The sequence below is a fragment of the Tamandua tetradactyla genome, chromosome 22 (genome assembly GCF_023851605.1).
Source record: "Tamandua tetradactyla isolate mTamTet1 chromosome 22, mTamTet1.pri, whole genome shotgun sequence".
Classification (NCBI taxonomy): Eukaryota; Metazoa; Chordata; class Mammalia; order Pilosa; family Myrmecophagidae; genus Tamandua; species Tamandua tetradactyla.
The window spans coordinates 25678237-25701547 of record NC_135348.1 but is presented as its reverse complement, the minus strand read 5'-3'; the positions used below and the strand labels follow the sequence as shown (position 1 = coordinate 25701547).

The 23311-nt window shown below is 34.3% G+C and overlaps 1 protein-coding gene across 14 annotated transcripts in view; it reads right to left on the bottom strand.

Annotated features, from left to right (window-relative positions):
- The window catches only part of INPP4B (inositol polyphosphate-4-phosphatase type II B), a 934219-nt gene that overhangs the window by 78538 nt on the left and 832370 nt on the right, over positions 1 to 23311 (bottom strand). For all 14 annotated transcript variants that reach the window (XM_077139955.1, XM_077139941.1, XM_077139945.1 and 11 more), the window contains 2 exons: positions 15996 to 16136; positions 12194 to 12291 (listed from right to left, as the gene is read on the bottom strand). In XM_077139955.1, coding sequence (XP_076996070.1) covers positions 12194 to 12291; positions 15996 to 16136 — 239 coding nt within the window. The remainder of the gene's footprint in view (positions 1 to 12193; positions 12292 to 15995; positions 16137 to 23311) is intronic.

Here is a 23311-nt window from a genome sequence, read left to right as displayed (position 1 = left end):
TAAAAAAATAAAAATAAATAAAAAAATAAAAAAAGTATATGCATAGGAAAAAGTATGAACCAAAATCTTATGATATGAAAACCTGACCTTAAAACCTGTGCAGGCTAGTAGAGTGAGAAAGATATTTAAACCACCATTAAAGTGTGGCAAAGTGTACTGTAGACTACGACATAAATCAGTTAAGGTAATAAGGATCCAAGAGAAGGAACAATCCACTCTATGAAGAATAGCTGAGCCTGGAAGAGTTTCCAGTGGAAGTAATGCTTGGTGGATATGGAAGGCGTTTAAAGCAGAGAGGAAAATGTCAAGCAGGGCACAGAAGGATGAATTAGTACTGAAGAAGCTGGAAATTAGCAGTCAACTGTGTTCCTGGAGCATGTGATACCAGGGCCAGGGACCATGAAGGGCCTGTTCAGCTATGTTGAGAAGTCTGGGTTTCATCCTAGATGATGGAAGGAACTGTAAGTTAAACTAGTTGCAGAACTACTTCTGAAAATTTCTTGAGATTCTTAACTGAAGACACCTGTATCATGGTTTTCACACATTTTTTAATGCAACTCATAATAATTCCATTTTACATAATGTCTCACAGTACTTCCACACACTCACTTCCCCCATATACACCCCTCTGTAAAAAAATTATGAAATATTTACCCTTAGTGCATACAATACACCCTGAGTATTTTTTATTCCATTCCATATCATTTAAAAAAATTGCTGTTCCCAACAAGTTGATCTAACCACCCATAAAGTCACTATACAAAATTTTCAAAACACTGATTAGGGCAACTCCATGTGTCCAGGATGATTAAGTTACTTGTTCATAAGGTTCATGCTCAAAGGAAGAGTCAAGCCTGAAACCTAGACCCCCAACTCCATTGCCAGTGATTTTCCCCACAGTCAGTGCCGGTGTTTTCACAATTTGCTGGTGGTACTGAAAAAAATAGCTCTAGTATTAGCACACTAGCCTAGCCTATCCTCTTCAGAGTGCTACCATTAATGCTGAAACAATTCTAGTATATGTGCCAGCAAGCAAACAAATGCACTTAGATGTAAGCCATTGAGATGTCTTAAAAATTGAAAATTAAGTTGTAAAATCTTGGAAACTATAAAAGACAAATTTCCTCTGAACCAGCTTTATTTAAATTGTATTTCCAATGTACAATTTATGAAAAAGGAAATAAAAGATATCAAATATCAAACTCCCAAACTGGTCAGACCTGAATAATGTTTTTGTCCTCTATTCTTTCATCTTTTCTGAACTAGAAGGCTGTATTACCCCTGGTGAAAGAAAATACAAACTTGAGAAGTAATTTTTAAATATATGGAAAAGCATGTATAAAAAATCTTTGAATTTCCTGAAAATATTGTACATTTGGTGTTATGGAGCTTGGTGTGTTGGAAGAAAAGAATTGTAAAATATTAATCTTTTTACCTATTTTTTCCATTCTTTTATAATTCATTCATGATTTGATTTTAGAATCTCCAAATAGTTTAAAGTCATATCAAAGGGTTGACAGATGGCTTATGGTTTTATGGCTCTCAAGCACCCCAATTCTGGTCTCCTCAAGATTCTTGAGATACTTTAAGCATAGAGAATAGAGATGAGTGAGTAAAGTAACCTTGAGTTCAAGAAGGAGCTTCGCAAAAATTCTTGGTTCATTCTTGTGAGTCAAATTGACCAGCATGGACAACTACTTTTGCTTTCTTCAAGTGGCCTGGGTTCTGAAATTGAAGAGACTGGGATGATCCCTTCTTTCTTCCCAAGCCATCTTATAAGTCACTGAACTTTATTTACCCTAACAATAGCAAGAAAAGACCTGTTGAAAGCACACTCTACATACATAAGTCTGATATCTAAAGCAGGAAGGGATTTCTCAAAGTTTGTCAGAGAAGGAAAGCAGCTTTTGAGGTGAGCTCAATGCCTCACCTCCCTGCCTGAGCAAGAACCAGCATGCCAGTGAAATATGCCAGTTCAAATGGTAGCCCAGAGAGGCAGATGCATAACAAGGCTTTAACCCAAAAGGGAAGACCTCTCTCCTCCCATTTACTCCCTCTTATTGACAGTGCGAAACAAATTGATTCAAAAACTTCCCAAATGATGGTCAAAGAAAAATGGAGATGGTTGATAAAACTGGAACTTTTCCCAGGAGTCATGACCTCAGCTCAGCTCTTTAGGCTCCTGGAGGCAAGAAAGAAGGAGATCCAGAATATTTCATGCTATATAGACTAAAAGAAGAACTCCTGACGTGTTAGGGAAGGCATAAACAAGGCAAAATAAGAGAAATTAGATGATAGAAATTAAGCTCCCCGGGAAGTCTTAATTCAAAATATTAAAGAAAGAGGCAATATGATTATAAGGCATTTATTTCATCCCTTTCACGTGGTTCCTTTTTTGGCCTGAAGTCATCTCTCCAGCCCACCCGATAAATTCATCTTTGAGTCTTCAATTTTATTTCCCCTTACTTAATTGCCATGGAGGGTTCTGCCTTCTTCTGGAGATTTGCCATATACAGTTATGAGAACAAAGAAATATAAGTGGAAGAAGAGGTTGAATGGAATGAAAAAAAAGAAGACCCTGAGGTTGCAGTTTTGGGAAAAACAGACTGATAAGTAAAGAGAAAATGTTTGGGAGAGTGATATGTTCAATAACTGGATGAATTGGAGTGAAAAAAAATAAAGGATTTAAAAAATGATACAGTAAGTTTTTAATTGTTACCTCTTTGATGCTTAATTAAAGGTTGGGACTTATTTTATTTGCCTTTAATTGTTGTTTTATTTATTGGATGTGATAATACTAAAACTGGGTCACCGGGAGCCCCAGTATTAATTCAGGTCATACACAGATATTAATTTCCAGGAGGGAAGATGACTCCTAAGATTTTTGCATCTACCTCACTCCTCACTGTGGGACCAACGGATTTGTCATTCTAATGGTGATGATTTCAGAAACTCATCTCTATTGAGATATTTTAAGAAGGAAATTATACTCTTTTGAAAGATTACCATACAAGCAATTCTTATATGGGAAAAATCCAGGAAAGTTAATAACAGATAGCTATTTACAGGATTATAGATAATACAGAAAAACAGAAAAAGCCATGGAGAAGAGAGACAGGTTGGTTGAAACTATAGTAAGAGCTCTGTGATCAAATTTAGTCAAATCAATAAGTTGACATGTTTGTACACAGAAGAAATATAACTCTCTTGAGAAACTCAAAGTGCACCACAATCAATTCTTCTATCCATCTCTCTAACATTTATAAATGCAATGTGACATCTTATTGTCACAGAAAGTGACACCAGAAACATTAACTTCCTTTCCCTGGTGAGATAATGGTAGAATATACTTTGAAGCACAAGGTATATATACAAACTAATTATTCTTATTAAGCTGACAATGAAATGGAAGCATTCAAAATGTTAAGTGACTCACTTAGGTGAGCTTTCAACTGAATTCACGTTTCTTGATTCCTTTCCATTATGTACTGACTCACCAGACTGGCATACTGGGAGGATAGCAAATCTTAGATGACTAGTGGAATTACCGACTGGCATACTGGGAGACCTTAGATGACTAGTGGAATTAGGAATGCAAGACATTCTAATTATAAGAGCATCTCAGTGAAAATGAAAGAATAGATAAAAATGAAAGGAAGACCAAAAGGCTCAGAGTCTAAGTTCACACCCACATATAATAGAGCAGAATAGAACTAACTAGAAGATTAGACGGATAATTTGTGAGAGCTCTCGTCAGTTGATTGCATCTCTAGTAGATTGCATCTACAATCATCAAAGGAGACCACCTCACAATGTGGGGAATCTCCTCATCCAATCAGTTGGAGGTCCTGAAAGCCAGAATTGAGGACTTCAGAAATCAGAAGAATTTATGCCTCAACCCCAGTCAGCTAGCTTCCCTTGCAGAATAAAGGCTTGCCAGACTTCAGCATCATCTTTATCAGAGTTTCCAGCTTTTCCTATGAAATTTGAACTTGCCAGCCTCCATGATCACATGAGGCTATTCCTCGTATCTTTTCTCTGTCTGTCTGTTTGTGTGTGTGTGTGTCTCTCTCTCTCTCTCTATCTCTGTTTCTCTTTCTCTCTTACCCTGTCCATTCTGTTTCTCTGGAGAATTCTGACTAATACAGAAGGCTTCACTGAGAAGGTGGTATTTGGGCAAAGGCTTAAAGGAGATGAGAGTTACCCATATGGAAGGGAAAGCATTTATAAAGCAGAGGGAACAGAACTGACAGAATGACAATAGCCCTGAGAAAGAGCAAGAGGTCAGTGTGGGAAGATTAAGCAAGTGAGACAGGCAGAGGTAGGAGGGAAAGTCAAAAAAGCAACAGGGGGCATATTGTGTGGGGTCTTACAGGTCATTATAAGAACTTAGGTTTTTACTTTGAAAAATGTATAGGACTATTAGAAGAGTTTGAGCAGAGGAGGTAATGACTAGACTTTCATTTAAAAATGGTCACTTTGACTATTGTGATAAGAATACCTGAATAAGGAGTGATAAAGGAAACCAGGAGACCTGGAGTAGTCATAATCTGGGAGATATAATGAGGGTTTCCACCAGGGTGGTAGCAATGTAGGTGGTGAGAACTTGGTGACATATGTTTTGAAATTAGAAGCAATGAGATTTACTGATGGACCAGAAGTGTGAAAGAGAAGAGTCAAGGGTGACTCCAATTTTTTTTTTTGTACAAAGCTACTAGAAATATGGGATCTATATAAACTGAGATGGAGAAGAGTATAAGAGGAGCAGGGTTTTAAGGACATATCAGGAACAAAGCTTTGGGAATGTTAATTTTGAAGTGCTGAGCATGGTATATGATGCCAGAAAAAAGGGATGGGCTGGAGATGTAGAAATAGGGTCAATCATTAATAGATGGTATTTGAAGCAATGAGACTGTGTTCAAAGAGGAAGCAGTAAATATCCATGGATTAAATCCTGTGACATTCCAACATTAAGAGGTCAGAAAGAAAGAGGAATTTTAATGGAGATTGAAAAGATAAAAACAGCCAGAGAGTAGATGCAAACACCAAAAAGCTCATGAGATGCCCTGCAAGCCAATGAGGGAAGAGGGGATAAATGACATGTCAAGTCTATCACTAAATCAAGTAAAATGAGGACAGGGAACTGACACTGGATTTGACAGTGTAGAAATCCTGACAAAAACAATTTTGGTGAAGTACTTTGGACTAAAGGTTGACTAGAGTGGACCTAGGAAATAAATGGATGGACAAAATTTGGAGACACCTAGTAATATTTGAATTCCCCTTATATCTGCTTCCTATAGGACATTTTCAACCTTACAACAGAATAACATTTTCTTCTCTACTACTATTCCCTTTTACTCATCTCTTGTCTGTCTATGCAATGCCAAACATATGGATACTATGTGAAAAATTCCCCAGCCATCTGAATGTTTCCAAATTTACATATGTTTGAAATAGAATAAGCAAAATATTGGAAGACTAACTGGATTTGTATTTGCATATTTTGATGGCTACACAGTAGCAAAGTTGAGATGTCTACTAAACAGACATGACATATACTATCAATTTATAGCTCTAGGTAGAGAGATAGTCATTATTTTAAGAATACCCTTATATCTTCAAGTGTCAGTATGTTAAAAATACAAAACAAAAAATCTGTGATACTCACTGTATTTAGGAAATCAAGCACATTAGTTTAGCTTGACAATCAACATTATCTCATATTGAACTGAATCATAATTACAGCTGAAGGTTTTATAATATATTTAACTTAGGTCACTCTACTATAAAGGCGTGTTAAACAGCAAATAAATAAAAGAGAAAGCAATTTTAATATATTAGACAACATATTACACTCATGTTTGGAGTAGAAATGAAATGCAAAAAAATAAAATTACAGTTTGATAGTTAACTCTGCAATATAGTACAAGCCTAAGCCAGTGGTTCTTAAAATTTACTGAGCATCAAAATTACCTACATATTGTTAAAATACAAATTGCTGATCCCTAGCCCCAGATTTGGATTTGCTTGAAATTACTCTAGTATGGATAAAAGTTAAGAACAGGTACTGAATAGCAAAGGGGTAAGACTGCATTGTTAACTATTAATTTGCTTCCCTATCTACATGCACCTTTCTTCACTCTTCTCCTTATCACAAGGAACCTCCTTTCCTGGGTACTTGACCTCTGGCTTAAAATTATGTTTGGGCAATGAGGAAACAAAAGTGAGTACATTTTCCTCATGTCTCTGTGTTTTACGGGTCTTTTGAAAGGACTGTGTCTACTCTACATTTTTAGCATTCATTGGATAACTTTTCCATCCATGGTCCCAGCTTCTGCTGGACAACACCCACCAAGATTCTAGATTCAGTGGGCGGGGGGGGAGGGGAGGCCCAGCTTTTATGCTCTGATCACATTCCCCCTAGCAGGAGAGTTGGTAGGAGTTACCTGCTATTGTAAAACTCTAGGTGGCTTTATCAACCCCTGTTTAATTTCTTTATTCTTCCTTCACTTCTATCACCAGTATTCTGTAGTAAATTCCTGAAACACTTGTTTTCCTGAACGGAGCTTGACTAATACTGTTACTGAGTATTGGTATGGTTTTCTTGATTTTGTCCCAGCTAGTTGTCTAGATTAGATACCCGTCTCTATTGGACCCTGTTTGCAGATTAATCCCTTCTTGCATAGCCTGACCTCATCCCAAAGTTTATAGATCGTTAAATGGAACCAGAGAAAAAAGAGATATTGGGAAAGAGACAAAAGTGATGAGGGGAAGTGTCTAATGCAGATGAATCCTCATTGACAAAACATGAGCCTCTGAGGCCACTGTTCTGTAAGTGTTGCTAGCTTTCCTAACATTCAGAATGGGTCTTTCTATATAAAGGTGAACTGTGTAAGGAAATCTAGTATTACCATGTGTGAGGGGGAAAGGAAAATAATTTAGAATTCTACTTTGGGACCTGGAAAATATTTACCTTGTTCAGACAACCTTTTGCCGATCAGAAACAGATTGTTACAAGACATTTTATGGTGTGTCTGTGTGTCTGTACACGTGTTTGTTCTTTTTCTTTGATATATTTGCTCACCTCATCTTCTCATTTGATACATTCAGGTCTGTTCCAGTGGCTGGTGGAGTCTGGAGGGCAAGGTTCAGGACAGATGGTAGTCTAAGGATAGAGGCTCTGAGAAGCAGGGTCAAGTAATACCCACCATAGTTTATTCTGAGAAACAGAACTTGTAGCAGCAGTGAGTCATGTTGTGAGTATCAACACAAGTGGGCTGCCAATTTGAGATAAATAGGCAGTAAGCGGATTGGTATTCAGGTGCAACCTATTTTGTTGATGGTGCACCATCCATCCATGCAGGACACAAAGCTGGAGCTGTGTCAGTATTGATTCCAATGTATATTTTCCAGTCTACAACAGAGCTCATAAAATAATTAACTGAATGAAACACTGATTTAAGTGGTTTTGATATTCAATGATAAATAGAGAAAATGCTATGGAACTCTTCTTTCTGATACGTGTACCAACTATATTCCAAGAGCTGATTTATACTCTGCTTCACAGTGATTTTATTAATTTGCCATGCAAGATATTTGCTGGCACAGGATAGTGACTGCTCTGCCAGGCTCTCTGGCAATGAACAGTATGAAAAGTGCAACAGCTAAAGAAGTTTTGCCAAGAGTTTATACTGATTGCTCCCAGGGCATATGATTTGTTAAAAATGTTGCAGCTAGTTTTCTGTTTCTTAGCAATAGTCTGACCTGTATTGATCTGTTTGTTTTACATAGAGGTCATTTCTGAAAGATACTTCTGTAGCTCTGTCCTCTTCATTGTTTTAGAAACAAATTCAATAATTTCATTCAGGAAAGTATCACTGCATACTTGTTATAGAGAAATTATCTTGATTTACTAGAGAGTTCTGTCTTATGTTTGAAAAGTTTGCTAAATTTTCAGGGGCCAAATGGCAATATTTTAAAAGATGAAGTAGTAGATATTCGGGATGAATGGATCCATTCTCTGATCTAACAAAATCTGATTTTAGATATTTAACATTATATTTCCAGTTAAGCTTTTCATTTTCTACTATTTCTGGGAATCTCTTTTGCAGATGTACTTATCCCAATGAAGCCTGCTACTTTTAATTCATGTGACATTATTTTGAGCTTTATTATTTATTATAACTTTCTCTCCAATTTTATCCTTAACTGAACCAACTTTACCTCATTGATCTATTTGGAAAATGACAGATAAGACAAAGCAAAACATTAAAAATTAAAAATGTTAACTGCACATATAAGTTAAATGACGCGCAAAAAAACTTAGATGTAAATTTTAGTGTTAATTAAATGTTACCTCAGTAAAATTAAACACCAGAATCCTTTATATACATGCACAATTTATAAGCATTGTATTTTAAAAGTTACATTTTTAAGATGTTAAAACAATTTAACAGGATATAAGGGAAAACCATGATTGACCTATCTTTTAAAATTAGTAAAGCAGATGGGAACAAAATCTTTTTCACAGCTCCTTCCTGCAGAGCCTCCAAAGGACTGTGGGAGACCTGACCCACAGAATTGGACTAGCAAGCTTGTCGGGACAAACCCTAACCTAGGCTTTGGATCTTTTTCAAGACCTGTAATCCTCAGGACATCAGTCTTAAAGATGAATTTTGTTGGAATTCTTCAGGTGTTAAAGGGACCTCAGCCAGAAGACAATTTTCTTCCTCTCAAGTAGGGTTCTATTTTTGCATCATATGGGAGTGCTAGTCTTTCTGGGTGAGGAGACAATTAGCTGCAGAGACTCTGCATTACTTCTTTCTCTAGAACTTCTCAACAGCACCACTAGTGCCGCCTGTAATTTCCATCTATCTTTAAACATATATCAACCTACCACCTTGGAAAACCAAACAAAGGAGAAAAAGAAGAAAAGCCATCTCACTAATTCTATTGCTTTCTGCCTAAGTTTTCATTTCTCTCTTTGGAGTTCACTGTTAATTTTCCTAGGGGGTGGCTTAGGAACATATGTCCTCTCCTGAACTGTCTACAATGTGCTCTCATTCTATATTTTTTAAACTACTCCATCAAGTGTCATTAATGACTCATAACCACCAAATTGAATAGCTTGTCTTTAATCCCATTCTACTTTCTTCATCAAAACATTTGATATCCATGCTCATCTTTCCATTGTTGATATTCTCATTTAGCTTCAATGATGCCTGATGACCTCCCAATTTCTAATCATTTTTCCCTTTTTGGGGGACAGGGAATGGCTCTTATTCATCCCTTGCTCCTACTTATGAATATTCTTCTCTGATAATATATGTTTTCTCATTTTTGATGTTTGGAAATACATAGGAAACTATTCAAATGATTCCTCTAAATTAATTATCCATCAGATAGTATTTCTTATTTTCCTACTTTTGTAAATGGAAAGAATGCATAGCATCTATTTTTTTCCTACAGTACAAGTGAAATCTGTGACATGGTATAACCACAAAATGAATGTTGAAAATGATCAAGTAGAAAGTAACACTTTGAGAACAACAACACTAAATTATTCACACATTTTAAAACATAACCTATTCTGGAAAGAGTTTGGTTACTGTAGATTATCCCTTGATTATGAACCATTAAATTGTAAGCTACTACAGGCATAAACAGTACTTCTTCATATTTCATCTGTAGTAATTGGCAGAATTTTACACATAATATGCTCTCCACCAATGTTTGCTAAATTTAATGTGAGGCTTCAAGCAAAAATTGTCAAAAAAATACAGGATGCAATATGATGATTTTCTACCCACTGCCATTACAAAACTAAGTTTTCATTCCCAAAAAGCATTTTATGTGCAATTCTTATTGCTGCTGTTGATGAAATACTACACATAACATAGGGCTATAAAATAATGAGGAGGTAGTTTATAGCAGCTTACAAATAAAAATAAAAATTAAAAAAAAACCCTGCTCATTTTTAGCTCCTGAGCTCCTAGTGCTAGCAACCCACCCTTATATTGCCAAGGTGGTGGTAACATTTCAATCGAACTGCATGGCAATATCCTTTTCCTTTGCTTTGGAAAAGGGGTAAGAAATATGGATATTATTATCATTAGTGTCTGAGAGAACAGAGTTTGTTGAAGTGATAGTTGGTATTTGGCCACTCCTTCACTGAATGGAAGAGAAAGACAGAAATGTTTCATCTGCTCCTTCCCTTGAAGTCAGGAGTCCTTGAATCATACATGAGATGTAGTTTTGACTATAAAACATAGAGTAATTTATGCTAGTGGTTTCAGAAGCATTTTGCTTTTTCTTTAACCATGCACAGATTTAAGTGTCTTGATGCTATAGATGGGTATGAAAGAGGACCTAAAAAGTTTTTGAGATTATCAAACCCAGTGGTTGGATACGAACTAAAGAACAGGGAGTTCTTGACCTACTGGCCCCCTTGGTTGATCAAAGGGGTTGGTGAATATCACAGGGAACTCCGAGGCAAAGTACCTTCTAAGATTTACTGTGCATTAGAGCCAGGGCAGGGAGAACAACTGCCTGAGAGCTGCATCATCTATACATAGAAAATCTCTACAAAGAAAAAGGAGGGAAAGTCTACAAATACTTTATCCAGATGGAGCAAACAGATCATCAACAGTTCTATCTATCTGATGACAGTTCCAGCTGTATATTACTAGCTTCAGATGAGCATTAGCAAAGATTTACTGGAAAGGAATTACCCACTCCTGGGGTTGGTATACTTGGCTTCCTTGTGTGTAACAAGTGGCCTCCCAGTCCCAACCCTGAAGAATCTTGCAGAAGAGAAAACGAGAGAAAGGTCAAAGCCCCACCAAGCTCTCGAAGGATCTTTCTGCAGCTACAAGGCAGACGGTGTTGGGGGATAACAATTCCCAAATTTGATTATTTATTTCAAAGGAAGTTGAGATTTACAAACAGAGCATTCTACAAACCACTAGACTTTGCCGAACATATTAAATGGGTACAGATGCTGTTAACTGCAACTTTAATTCCAGCCACTACTCTCCCCACTGACTAACTCTTAAGACGTGAGTGCTCAGTAAAGTTTAGAGCAGTTACTAAAATAAAACTAATCTATGTTTATATATTGCTGAATCTACTGATTGAATCTACTACTTTTGAGAACATTTTGGGAAGAATAAGTAAAATATCTTAGCCCATGAGGAGAGTAAACAAATGGGAACCATTTGATTTGGAGAGAATATATAGGCTGAAATGTAATTATTCATTAAATCCTAATAACCCAAAAGTCAGAGACACCCCTTAAGATTGGAGAAAAACCTGGGGGGGGGGGAAGGAAAATTTTTATTTCAAAAATATGTAGAATTCAACAATGTGAATCATAAATGCTTAAAAAATGGATTTAGGGAATTAGTGGACAGCACAACTGTAATGGATTAATAGGTGAAAGTGATATGTTTAGAGAAGTATTTTATTCCTTAATATGGGCACAAAGAATATCTTAATTTCACTGTGAAAAAATAATTAAAGATTGCTTGGATTAGTTGTAAAATTCATATGGTAATTCTCTCCTTCTTAGAAAATGACCTAACTTCTATTCATGCATGCAATTATGAAAGCTTTATAGTTTCTTACATGAATATCATGCAAACCAAATCATGCTTTGGAGTGAAATATTTTCACAGGAAAAGTAACCTCATATATATCAGTATAATTGCATATCAGGTTTGGAATTTTGTTAGGGAGAACAACTACAGTCATATCACAACTTTTTCTGTGCCTAAACTATGACAGTGCCATCTCAAAGATAGGTTGGCATAGTAGGAAATAAAATAACAGGAAAAATCCAGTATATTAAGACTACTATTGTAACTAATGAAATGCAATTGTTTTGATACAAAGGCCTACTTGAGATTTCCTACTCTAAATTTCTTATTTTAAAATTTTAGGCATGTTCCAGTGGCACTGAAATTAATATATTGGGCATGAACAGCAGGACCCATTCAAGAATGCAATCAAAATAATGATGCAGGTGTCTGCCAAACGCCCTTGGCAATCAGTCTTTTTTGGCTCAGATAATATCAAAATCATTCTCACATCCCTACTCCATGTATCTTTAGTCCATTGACCTCTAGGTCTGACCTCTCCTGAAGATTTTTAATCAAGAAACTTTGCTGTTTTCTGTAATTTGCCTACTTACAATCAGGAGGCATCTTTTCCATAAACATCTTATAATATTCTTTCAGAAGTTCATAATTTTCCTGATTAATACTTTCTTGCAAAGACACATCTCCAAACCTAAAAAAAGAAAATAGTTATGGGTTATAAGACAGCACTTGAAAACAATACCTTTTAACATTTTCCATTTAAATTGATGGGAGTAGTTTCCTAAGGAAGGACTCTCTCTCTTTCTTTTTCAAGATTTGTTGTACAATGGGAATTTCAAATATATTCCAGCCTCCACTGTCCTGTTATTCCCTACTGACACACCAAAATATGCTTCCAGTCATCAAATATGACTTTAAGTGAAATAGCATTTGTGAAACACCACCCCCCTGAGCATGCGCATAATTGAGACTCAGTTAAATTCACTTCTCCAACCCTTTCCTATGCCAGTCTCTGTAGGGATGCATCTATTTAAAGCAGCAACACTACCAACAAAATAAATGTCCCACTCTCTTTTCATTCTTCCAATCTGATGCTTAGCCTCTGACAGCTCCTTGAGCAGGGGTCCAAGAGACCAGAAATGAACACTGGGCTGCATGCAGTCTTGTATACACTGTCAAGTGATGCAGACACATGTGGGGTCCTACAACATGTCAGAGAGTAGTTGACCTTTGCTGATGTCTTTTCCTGTCCACACCATAAATGTAGGCAGCCTCTATACTGGTGCCTTTCTGACTTTTCTTAAAGACAAATCTGAGTGCTGTTGAACTTCATTTCTCCTTGAGTACTTCCCTAGGTTCAGAAAAAGTCCACCTTTTTTCTGTAAAATAATGCTAGGTAAATGGCTTCCAATATCTATCTCCACTTTTATCTCTTTTCCCAAGCTCCAAATCTGTATTTCTGGATGCCAACTGAAAATTTCAATGTGAATTGTCTCAACCCATTTCAAACGCAGCACAACTAAAACCTGAAACCACCTCCTCCTTTTGCCTATTTCAATATTCTGTCATTAACTCAGGTTCAAATTCTAGGCAGTATTTTGGATTTCCGCTTTTTCCCACCCTTATCCACTATTCTTTGATCTTTTCATATCTCTGGTCTCCATTTCTTCTTTTACTTTACCACTGTCATTATATCTTAGGCATTTAATTATACCCAGTCTGGAATTCAAAGTTTCCCAAATACCAGAGTGCTATTCCTCCAAGCTCCTTCCTGCCAATTTCTCCTTTATACCATAGACAGATCATTCTTTCATTTATTCAATCAACAAATATTTAACATCGACTATATGCCAGGTGTGCAATAAATGAAATACTTGATAAATTAATGTAACACCCATTTCACCATATCAGCTCTTGAAGCTTCAATGTTTCCCCTCTTTCTGTAAGGACAAACTTCAGTCTCCTTAGTTTAGCATCTAAACTTTCCAAAAGCCTTCCAAAGCCTCTTGTGGGAATGCACTTACATGCATCTCTTGTATCAGGACTACTTTAAAACCTTTGGGAATTTTTACATGCTATGCATCCTCTGGCTAGAAAGTGTTACCTCCCTTGTCAGCTTGATTAATTCCTTTTCATCCTTCAAAGCCTTGTGAGATGCTCACCTTCCCTGTAAGCCTTTCCTGATGAACTTCTTTTCAACCTGTGAAATACTTCCTTTCCTGTGTTATCTTGTACCTGTGTATACTTTAATTATGACTTCAACTATGATGTAATATTTGTTGACTTGACGTCCTTCCTGGATGATCAGTTCTTTCAGGATAGGAATCATATCCCATTTTCCTTGTTACCCCCTACTCTCTGTGTGTGCCACAACTTGGCAGATTAGTGCCTGGTACAAAGTCAATGTTCAATATCTATACCGAATTGGACTTGGAGGATATGAACATGAACCTAGGAAAATGTTCAGGAGAGTTTCCCTAGGCTTAGATGAAATGCACTCTTCTAAATTTTTTAGATTGGGATTTAAAAAAATAGCATTCTTGCTGGGGTAGCATTAGTATTTATTTATTTGAGAACAGCCACACACAACCCATTTGGGTTATGAGTAAATTTGTAGTAAAAAAAAATGCTATATCTAGATTATACAGCATACCTAATATTGATTGGTAAAGCTCAAAATGTAACCCTAGAAGAATGAGGTCTAGAGAACAAAGAGGACATGATTCGCTCAAATCATTAGTTAGAGCCAAAATACTATTAGAATCCAACCTTCCTGTTTCTCAGTGGTTTTCTCTATTTGGCCATTTTAGCTTCTTTTCAAATCTCGTGCATCTTATACAACTTCCAGATATGAAAAAAGTACACGTTTCATATGCAAGAGAGATGAGAGGAAGTGAAGGGGCACCTTTTTCAATAAAGTGATTGACAATTAAAACAGTAACAATAGCATGAAAGACTGAAATTTATCTAACCTGAAAGTTTTTTTTAAAAAGTGCTAACCCTTCTTTAAAAAGTCCTAAAAATTGAAAACCCTCACATCTCTCTCAAGATCAAACTCACAGGCTGTAATTTATTATGTCACACCCAAACCACTGTACTTTAGGGTTGAAAAGAAGAGAATATTGACATTGCTGGTTCCTTTTTTTGCAAGTTGTATAAATTCATGTTCAGGAATATCATTCATCTCAATGACTGAACTTGCTATAGATTAGATAGATAATTGGGATATAAACTGATCTTAGAGAAGGATATTTTTAAAAGTGCTTAATTATCGAAGAAAACTTCTTGTACAATATGCTGAATCAAATGATAATCTGATTTATGCACACTACAACAATGAAAAGAGATTAATATCTTCCATACAGTTTGAAATCAAAGAGCAATACCAAGTGTCAACTAATCTGTAGAAGGCAAGACAGAATTATGAAAACTTGTGTTGTCCAGGAAATATCTTTTGGGTCAGAGGAAGAGAAGGAGAAATAATTGGAAGATATAGATTAAAAACTGGTTTTTGATATCACTGAAATTCAAGAGGACTATAAATATAGTACTATTTTCAGTTTTGTAAATTATACCAGTAAAGTTTTAAAACTCACTTAAATCATGGCAGAGAACGTGTTAGGCACTTTTTTACTATTACCTATGGATGAAGGAGACAGCTGGAGAGTGAATTCTAGACAAGAAAATACTTTAATTACCAAAGACTATCAGAAACATTTCAAACGTTTTTCCTTTGGGGAACCTCTCCCACCAGGCCTTATAGCAAGATGGTAACTTCTTTCTCTAAAACCTTTGAAAAATGTTCTCTATGAACTTTAACTGTTCTCTACATTTTCTATAACTGTACATGAGAACCATGTGATACGCAAAAGTCTTTTGTGTTTTCAGAAAGCTCTTTTTGATTATAACTCAAAGGATCACATGACATTATTTGCTGTTTGAGTGAGCAAGTCATTTATGCAAAGATAGCTTAACATTACTCAATAACAACTATTTTAATAAATAGAAGGGAAAAATAGACTGCTTCAAATCCAGAAAATTTTCACCTAATTAATTAGCTTTATAAGGTCGACATTTATCTGCACATCGAAGATTATAAAATTTGATATATAATAAGTTTTTGGAAACCAAAAGCAACTTAATTCACATGAAAATTTTGGTATCGGCAGCAAGATATTCCCCAATGTTTTGTCACATTCAAACTTGGGGGGACAGGATTCCTTAAATATTAATATATGCCTTCTTAATTTGTCAAGTAAATTGATACTGTTAAAAGGGAAAATGCTATCCAGGATTCTATTTAAATTCTATTTGCAGCAATGTGTAGAATTGCTCAGCATATCCTAACAACTTAAGGAGAAACACCAAAGCACCAATCTTAGACCTGAAGCTTACCTCTCGGCAAGAGTTTGCTGTTCATTGATTCCAACATTGAAAAGTACTGGATGTACATGAAGCAACTGTCCTTCTTTAATCTGCAGAGGTAGTGATTCAAACATTCTAGATGGAAGCTTAACCTCCACCACATAATGTTCACTGAAGAAAGGGGAGGACAAAGAGAAGAAGCATTACTTATTTCATTTTTTAAATGTATTTCAGATTCATTGGAAAGAAACAAAGGAACTATTGGTGTACAGACTGATTTAGGTTTTTGGTTGTTATAAATTTATTTTCTATCATTCATTCACTAATACATTCAATAACTGCGGCACTTATTTTATTATCATATTAGCACAAAGAATTGTAAGGGTTCATTAACATATTTTATTTCTCTATGTGATGCTGAATTAAGAATGTTTTATTCATTTTTGTATATCCAGGACCATGGCAATAGAATGGCATGATATTTGTTTTCTTCATTTAGTTATTTTTATAACCAAACAAATCTCAAAAATAAGAAAAGTAATTTAATGTTTCAATATAGTGAAAACTAAGAAATCAAATAATTTAAAACATTTTTTGTCATGGCCCAATAGTTATTATTATTAATGAACCTCCCTGTATGCCATGGACTAATTGAAAAATAACAGTTCAATTATTCAAGAGGTAACCTTTGGAGGTTCCTGATCATTTTGCAGCATTAGCACATCAAAGAAGCATTGTTCATTGGAAATTTCCATTAAAAATTACCTTTAAAGTTCAGTTGCTGAAAATTTAAATTTAGGTTAATAAAATATAGTTAACAAATAATAGCTACTTGTGTAGTCTGAAACTTGACATCTTTTGATGTAATGTGCATTGAGTATAAAAGAGTAGAGTTTTACCCAAAATTTAGGAAAATCCATATGTTTCCAGAACTATATAGAATGGTAGTATTTTAATACATGTATTTCAGAAAAAAACCACAGGGCAAATAATGAATCTCTTTGTGAAAATCTTTTTAGTTTCTCCTAGTATAAGAATGTTGATAAATAGTCTATATCACATGATTCTGAGACTTGCTTCTTACCTGAGCTATGAACTAAAGGACTGGAAAACAGCAAAGGCAACTCATTTTAAATATACAATTCAAGGATCTTTAAGAAATGTATACAGATATGCAACTATGAACATAAGCCAGTTCTGGAACATTTCCTTCACCTTAAGACATCTCTCATGCTTGTTTGTAATCAATTCTCACTCCTTATCACCAGCCCCAGGTAACCACTGATCTATATTCTATCTCTACACATTTTAGTTCTCCGGATATTTCATACAAACAGAGTCATAAAACATGCAGTCTTTTGCGTATGGCTTTTTTCACTTAGCATAATGTTTTTGAAGTCTTCCATGTTATAGCATATATCGGTAGTTTTTTTTTTTTTGACAAATAGTATTCTATTGTATAGATATACCATATTTTGTTCATCCATTAACTAGTTGAGTACTTGGACTGTTCCAAATTTTGGCTATTATGAATAATGCCACTATGAATATTCATGTTCAAGAATTCATGTGAGTATTTTTTTCATTTTCTTTTGAGTAGATACGTAAGTCATATGGTAATTTTATATTTAATTTTTAAAGAAATTGCTCAACTCTTTATTTCCACAGAGTTGAATGGCTATGTCACTTTACATTCCTACCAGTAATGTGTAAGAGTTCCAAGTTTTTTACATCCTTGCCATTGCTTGTTAACTGTCTTACTAATTAGGATGATTCTAGTGGAAGTAAGGTGCTATGTTATTGTGGTTCTTAATAAGGAATGATGTTGAACACATTTTTATGTGCTTATTGGTCATTTCTATGTCTTATTTGGTTAAATATCAATTAAAGTATTTTGCCAATTTTGAATTAGGTTGTTTGTCTCATTATTATTGAGCTGTATGATTTCCCTATATAATCTGCAGGCAAGTCCTTTATCAGATATATATTTTACATATATTTCCTCCCAATTTGTGGCCTACCTTTTCACTTATTTATAATTTTGATATAATCCTATTTATCAATTTTTTCTTTTGTGGATAATGATTTTTGAGTCATATTTCAGAACTGCTCATCTCACCCAAGCTCACAAATATTTTTCCCTGATCTTTCATAGATTTAGCTCTCTGACTCACTGCAAATTAATGTCTACATATGCTATAAAGTGAGTGTTAAAATTCTTTTTGTATTTGGATACTGAATTGACCCATGATTATTTTTTGAAAGAATATCCATTCTCTATTGAATTTGCTTGGCATCTTTGTCAAAAATCAATTGACCATAAATGTAATATTTTTTTATTCTCAATTCTTTTGTATCAATCTATACATATACCTTTATGCCAGTTTTATATTGTATTGATTATTGTAGTTTTATAGTAAGACTTGAAATCAGAAAGTGTAAGTCATCCAACTTTATTCTTCTTTTACAAAATTGTTTGGATAGTCTAGATTTTTTGGATTTAGATATAAATTTTAGTATCACCTTGTCAATTTTTGTAAAATAACCTTCTTGGATTTGACTAGTGATGTATTGAGTTAATAGCTCAATTTGCAGATAATGGCCAGCTTTACAATATTAAGTTTTCCAATCGATGCATATAAACTGCCTCTCCATTTATGAGATCTTATTAATTTCTCTCAGCAACATTTTGTAGGTTCAATGCACAATTCTTTGGACTATTTTTGTTTCATTTACTGTATTTATTTATTTCAAATTTATTTAATTAATTTATTTGATGTTGCTGTGAATGCTCATTGCTAGTATACAGAATGTATTAATTTTTAAAATATTGATCTTGTTTCTTATTGGACTTGTTTTCTAATTTTTTAATTTTTCATTGCTAGCAGATAGAATTTTAATTGATTATTATATATTGATGTATCCTGCAATCTTGCTGAACTTGCTTATTTGTTATCATAGCTTTTTCTCGTGCATTTTCTTAAGAGTTTCCTACTCACAGAATCTTGTTATATGTGAATAAAGTAATTATACTCTACAATTTTCAATTTACATATCTTTAACTTTTTTACTATTATTAGTGCACTGTCTAGAACCTCTACCACAATGTAGAAAAGATTCATGATAGCCTTATCTTGTTCCCAACCAAAGGAAGAAAACATTCCTTTAATGGTTAAGATTTTAACGTTCAAGTATGATGTTAGCTGTAGGCTTTTATAGATGTTCTTTGTAGATAGAGGAAGTTTTCTTCTATCTATAGAGATTGTAGATAAGATTGTTGAAATTTTAATCAGGGACAAGTATGGATTTTATAAAATATTTTTTCTGACTTTTGAGATAAATGTGTTTTTCCCTTATATTCTATGCTGTATTCTCATCATTGCTTTTTAAATGTTTATCTAACTTGCTTTGTTGAGCTAAATTCTACTTGGTCATGATTCCACCAGATTCAGATGGTGATGTTTTGTTGGCAATTTTTGTGAATATATTCATGAGGAACATGGTCTGTAGTTTGTTTTAAGGTATTTTCTGGCTTTGGCATTTTTTGCCTCACAGAAGACGGTATGAGATATTCCCCCCCTTCTACTTTCTGGAAGGTTTAGTGAAGGACTGGTATTATTTCTTTAAGTGATAGATAGAATTCACCATCTTGGCCAGAGTTTTTCTTTATGGGAAGATACTAAGTTATTAATTAAATCTCTTTAGGTGTTAGAGGCCTAAAATGATCTTCTATTTCCTGGTCCACTTTTTGGTAATTTTTGTCTTTGTGGGACTTTGTCTATTTCATCTAACTTGTCTAATTTATTGGTTCATGGTATTCCCTTAGACTTATTCTAATTTCTGTAGGGTCAGGAATGATGAACTCTACTCCACGATTTGGGTAATTTGAGTCTTCTCTCTTATTGTCTTGATCAGTCTAGCTAAAGTTTGGTCAATTTTTATCATTTCAAATAATCAATTATGGTGTCATTGAATTTCTCATTTGTTTATGTTGTTTTTATTTAACTAATATATCTGCTAATCTTTATTATTTTCATCATTTTGTTTGCTTTGGTTTCATCCCTTCTGCTTTTTTCTAATCTTAAGGTGGTAACTGAAGTTATTAATTTGAGATCATTATTTCTAATATTGTTATTTAAGGTCATGAATTTCCCCCAAAAGCTCTGCTTTTAGTTGCATCCCATAAATGTGGATTTTGTTTTCATTTAGCTTAAAAAATTTCCCTTATAATTTAGTTTTGTTTTATTTGCGAACATTTGGGAATTTCCCAAAGTATGCCTGTTGATTTCTCATTTAATTCACTTGTGGCCAAAGAAAAAACTTTGCATAATTTCAATGTTTTCAAATTTATTGAGAGCTGTTTTATGGCCCATCATATACTTTATCCCAGAGAATATTATAGGTGTGCTTGAAAAGTGTGTATTCTGCTTTTATTTACTAAAATGTTTTATAGACTTCTGTTAGGGCAATTTGGTTGACAGTGTTTACCCAAATGCATTTGGTTAATACATTAATCAATGTATTTGCGTATTTTTTATATAATTATTTTGTAAATTATTGAGAGTAGGGTATTTAAATCTTTGACTATTATTGTTTGTCTTTTCTGTTTTTTAATTTCTGTCCGTTTTTGCTTCATGAATTTCAGAGATCTGGTATCAGATAGGTACACATTTATAATTGGTATACCTTTTATCATTAAGAGAAATATTTTTGGCTTAAACTTTGTTTCGTCTGATATTAGTTCTTTCATTGGTTCTGCTTGCATGTTATACCTTTTTCTGTCGTTTTGGTTTCAACCTATTTGTGTCGATGAATCTGAAGTATTTCTCTTATAGACAGCATAAAGTTGGATCTTTTATTATTATTAATTTTTGCTATCTACCAATCCTTTGATTTTGGATATTTAATCCATTCACATTTAAGGTAGTTGTTGATATGGTTAGATTTGCATGTGCTTTCTTAGATTTGCTTTCTATATGTCTGTGTCTTACTGTTTTTCTCCTCTCACCTTACTGCTTTTTATATCTTAAATAGATATTTTCTAGTGTACTATCATAAGCTTTTTGTTGATAATTTTTGTTCACTATTTTCAAAACTAGTTTCTTGGTCATTTGCTCTAAGGAATATAATATGCATCTTAATTATCACAGTCTACCTCAGATTAGTACTCACAATTCCTATATAATACAAAATCTCGGCTCCAATATATTGTTATGTATATTACATATTTTGTGTTTTAACTCTAATAACACAGTTTTAGAACAATTGTTTTAACCAAACTTATGTCTTTTAATGCAGTTAAGAAAAGAGAAGGTAAAAATATGTTCATACATTCTTTTTAATTTACATATATACTTACTTTTTCTGGCACTCTTTATTTATTTGGGTGGATTCAAGTAATCATCTGGTGTTATTTCCTTTCTGCCTAAAGACTTCCCTTAACCATTTCTTGTAAGGCAGGATTCTAGCAACAAATTCTTCCTATCTTGTTTACTTAGGAATATCTCAATTTCACTTTCACTTTTGAAAAGCAGTTTTGCTGTATATGATACTCTTGGTTGACAGTTTTTCTTTTAGCCCTTTGAATATAGAATCTTACTGCACTTTGGCCTCTGTTGTTTCTAATAAGAAGTTACTTAATAATTGTGGTGTTGCTTCCACGTTTCCTATTTTCTCCTGCAGCTCTCAAGATTTTCTCTCTGACTTTGATTTTTAGCAAAGCAGTTTGACTATCATGGGTTTTGACGTACAGCTCCTTCTGCTTTTCTCTTTTAATTCTATTTGAAATTTGTTGAATTTTTTTATTTTCAAAAATTGTTTTTCTTGAAATTTTGAACTTTTTGGCTATTATTTTCACCTTTTTATCTAAGTCCTTTTTCTATATCCTGTCCTTCTAGGTCTCACATTATGTTTATATACTTACTTAATAAGTAAGTAAGGCCTCTAAAGCTCTGTCCATTTTTTTCACATTTTTCCTTTCTCTTCCTCATATTAGATAATTTCTATTGATCTGTTTTCAAGTTCATGACTTTTCCTTCTGCTTTATCACTTCTGACTGTTAGTTAATTTCAGTTATTATACTTTCTACTTCTAAATTCTTGTGTAGTTCTTTTTATAATCTCTTTACTGAGATTCCCTATATGATCAGTCATTATTGTCATACTTTTTAAAATTCTTTAAATATGATCACCTTTATTTATTTTGAACATAATTCATATTACTTACTTTGAAGTCTTTGTTTTATAAGTTCAATGTCTGGACTCCTTTATAGAGTTTATATTGACTGATTTTTTTTCTCTTGAGTTTAGATCACAGTTTTCCTGTTTCTTTTCAACATTAAGCTTTATAGATAAAATACTGTGGTAAGAGTAGATTCTGATTCTCCCCCTCCCCTGGGAGATATTGTTAGTACTTGTTTACTTATTTAGTAACTTGCCTGAACAAATTTTCTGTAGATATTCTTCTGCATGTTGCACTGACACTGATGCTTCTGGTTAGTTTTTGTTTGTTTTTTTTTTAATTGTAAAACTTAGTTTCTTAGAGGTTGTCCTTGCATCAGCAGAGAGTAGCAGTCAGATAGTACAGCTGCCACCTTTTGCCATTGAACCTGTGTGTGGATTGGGAGTGCATCAAAGTTCAAGTATGATCCAGATTTTCTTTCTACTGGATCCTCTTTTATCACCTCTATATGAATTCAGTCTCACATTCAACCAGAGATGTGTGGATTTCCCAGACTCTTGCTGGACCATTCTGAGTATGTGAGCACCTCTGCACATGCACTCAACTTCTAAAACACTGCGGACATGTGGGAGCTTATTATAACTTAGTTCTCCTTGTTAAATATCTGGATAATCTCCCTGTACACTGCTTGACAGGATTGCAACCTCAGGCTACGCTGCAATGTTGGCTTACCCCATTTATCTGTTACCCAAATCACTACTGTTTTTGATAATTTTCAAGGGTATGGGTTTTCTCTGCTCCTCAATCCAAATCAAGTCAACATTCTTAGTAGTGGAACCATTGGTTTTCATGACTTGCTGTGCCCTAATAAAATTGTACTGACAGAGCTGGGGTTAACAGTACAGCCCCTGGCCAAAAAAAAAAAGCCATGGACTCCTCTCTAGTTTTTAATTAGTAAATACTTTCAAATTTGTTATTGGCAGTTTTTGATATTCTTAGTCCTTCAGTGGTCATTTTGGACAACTTTGTCTGGTTGCAAAGTTGCGTTTTGGACGAGGATTTGCCAAATTGCTCACTCCACCATTTTAGAAGTCCCATCCCACCTATATGATAACTTTCTGAATTTAGGTACATTCTGAAGAGCTCTCTCAGAAAAATCATCCTGT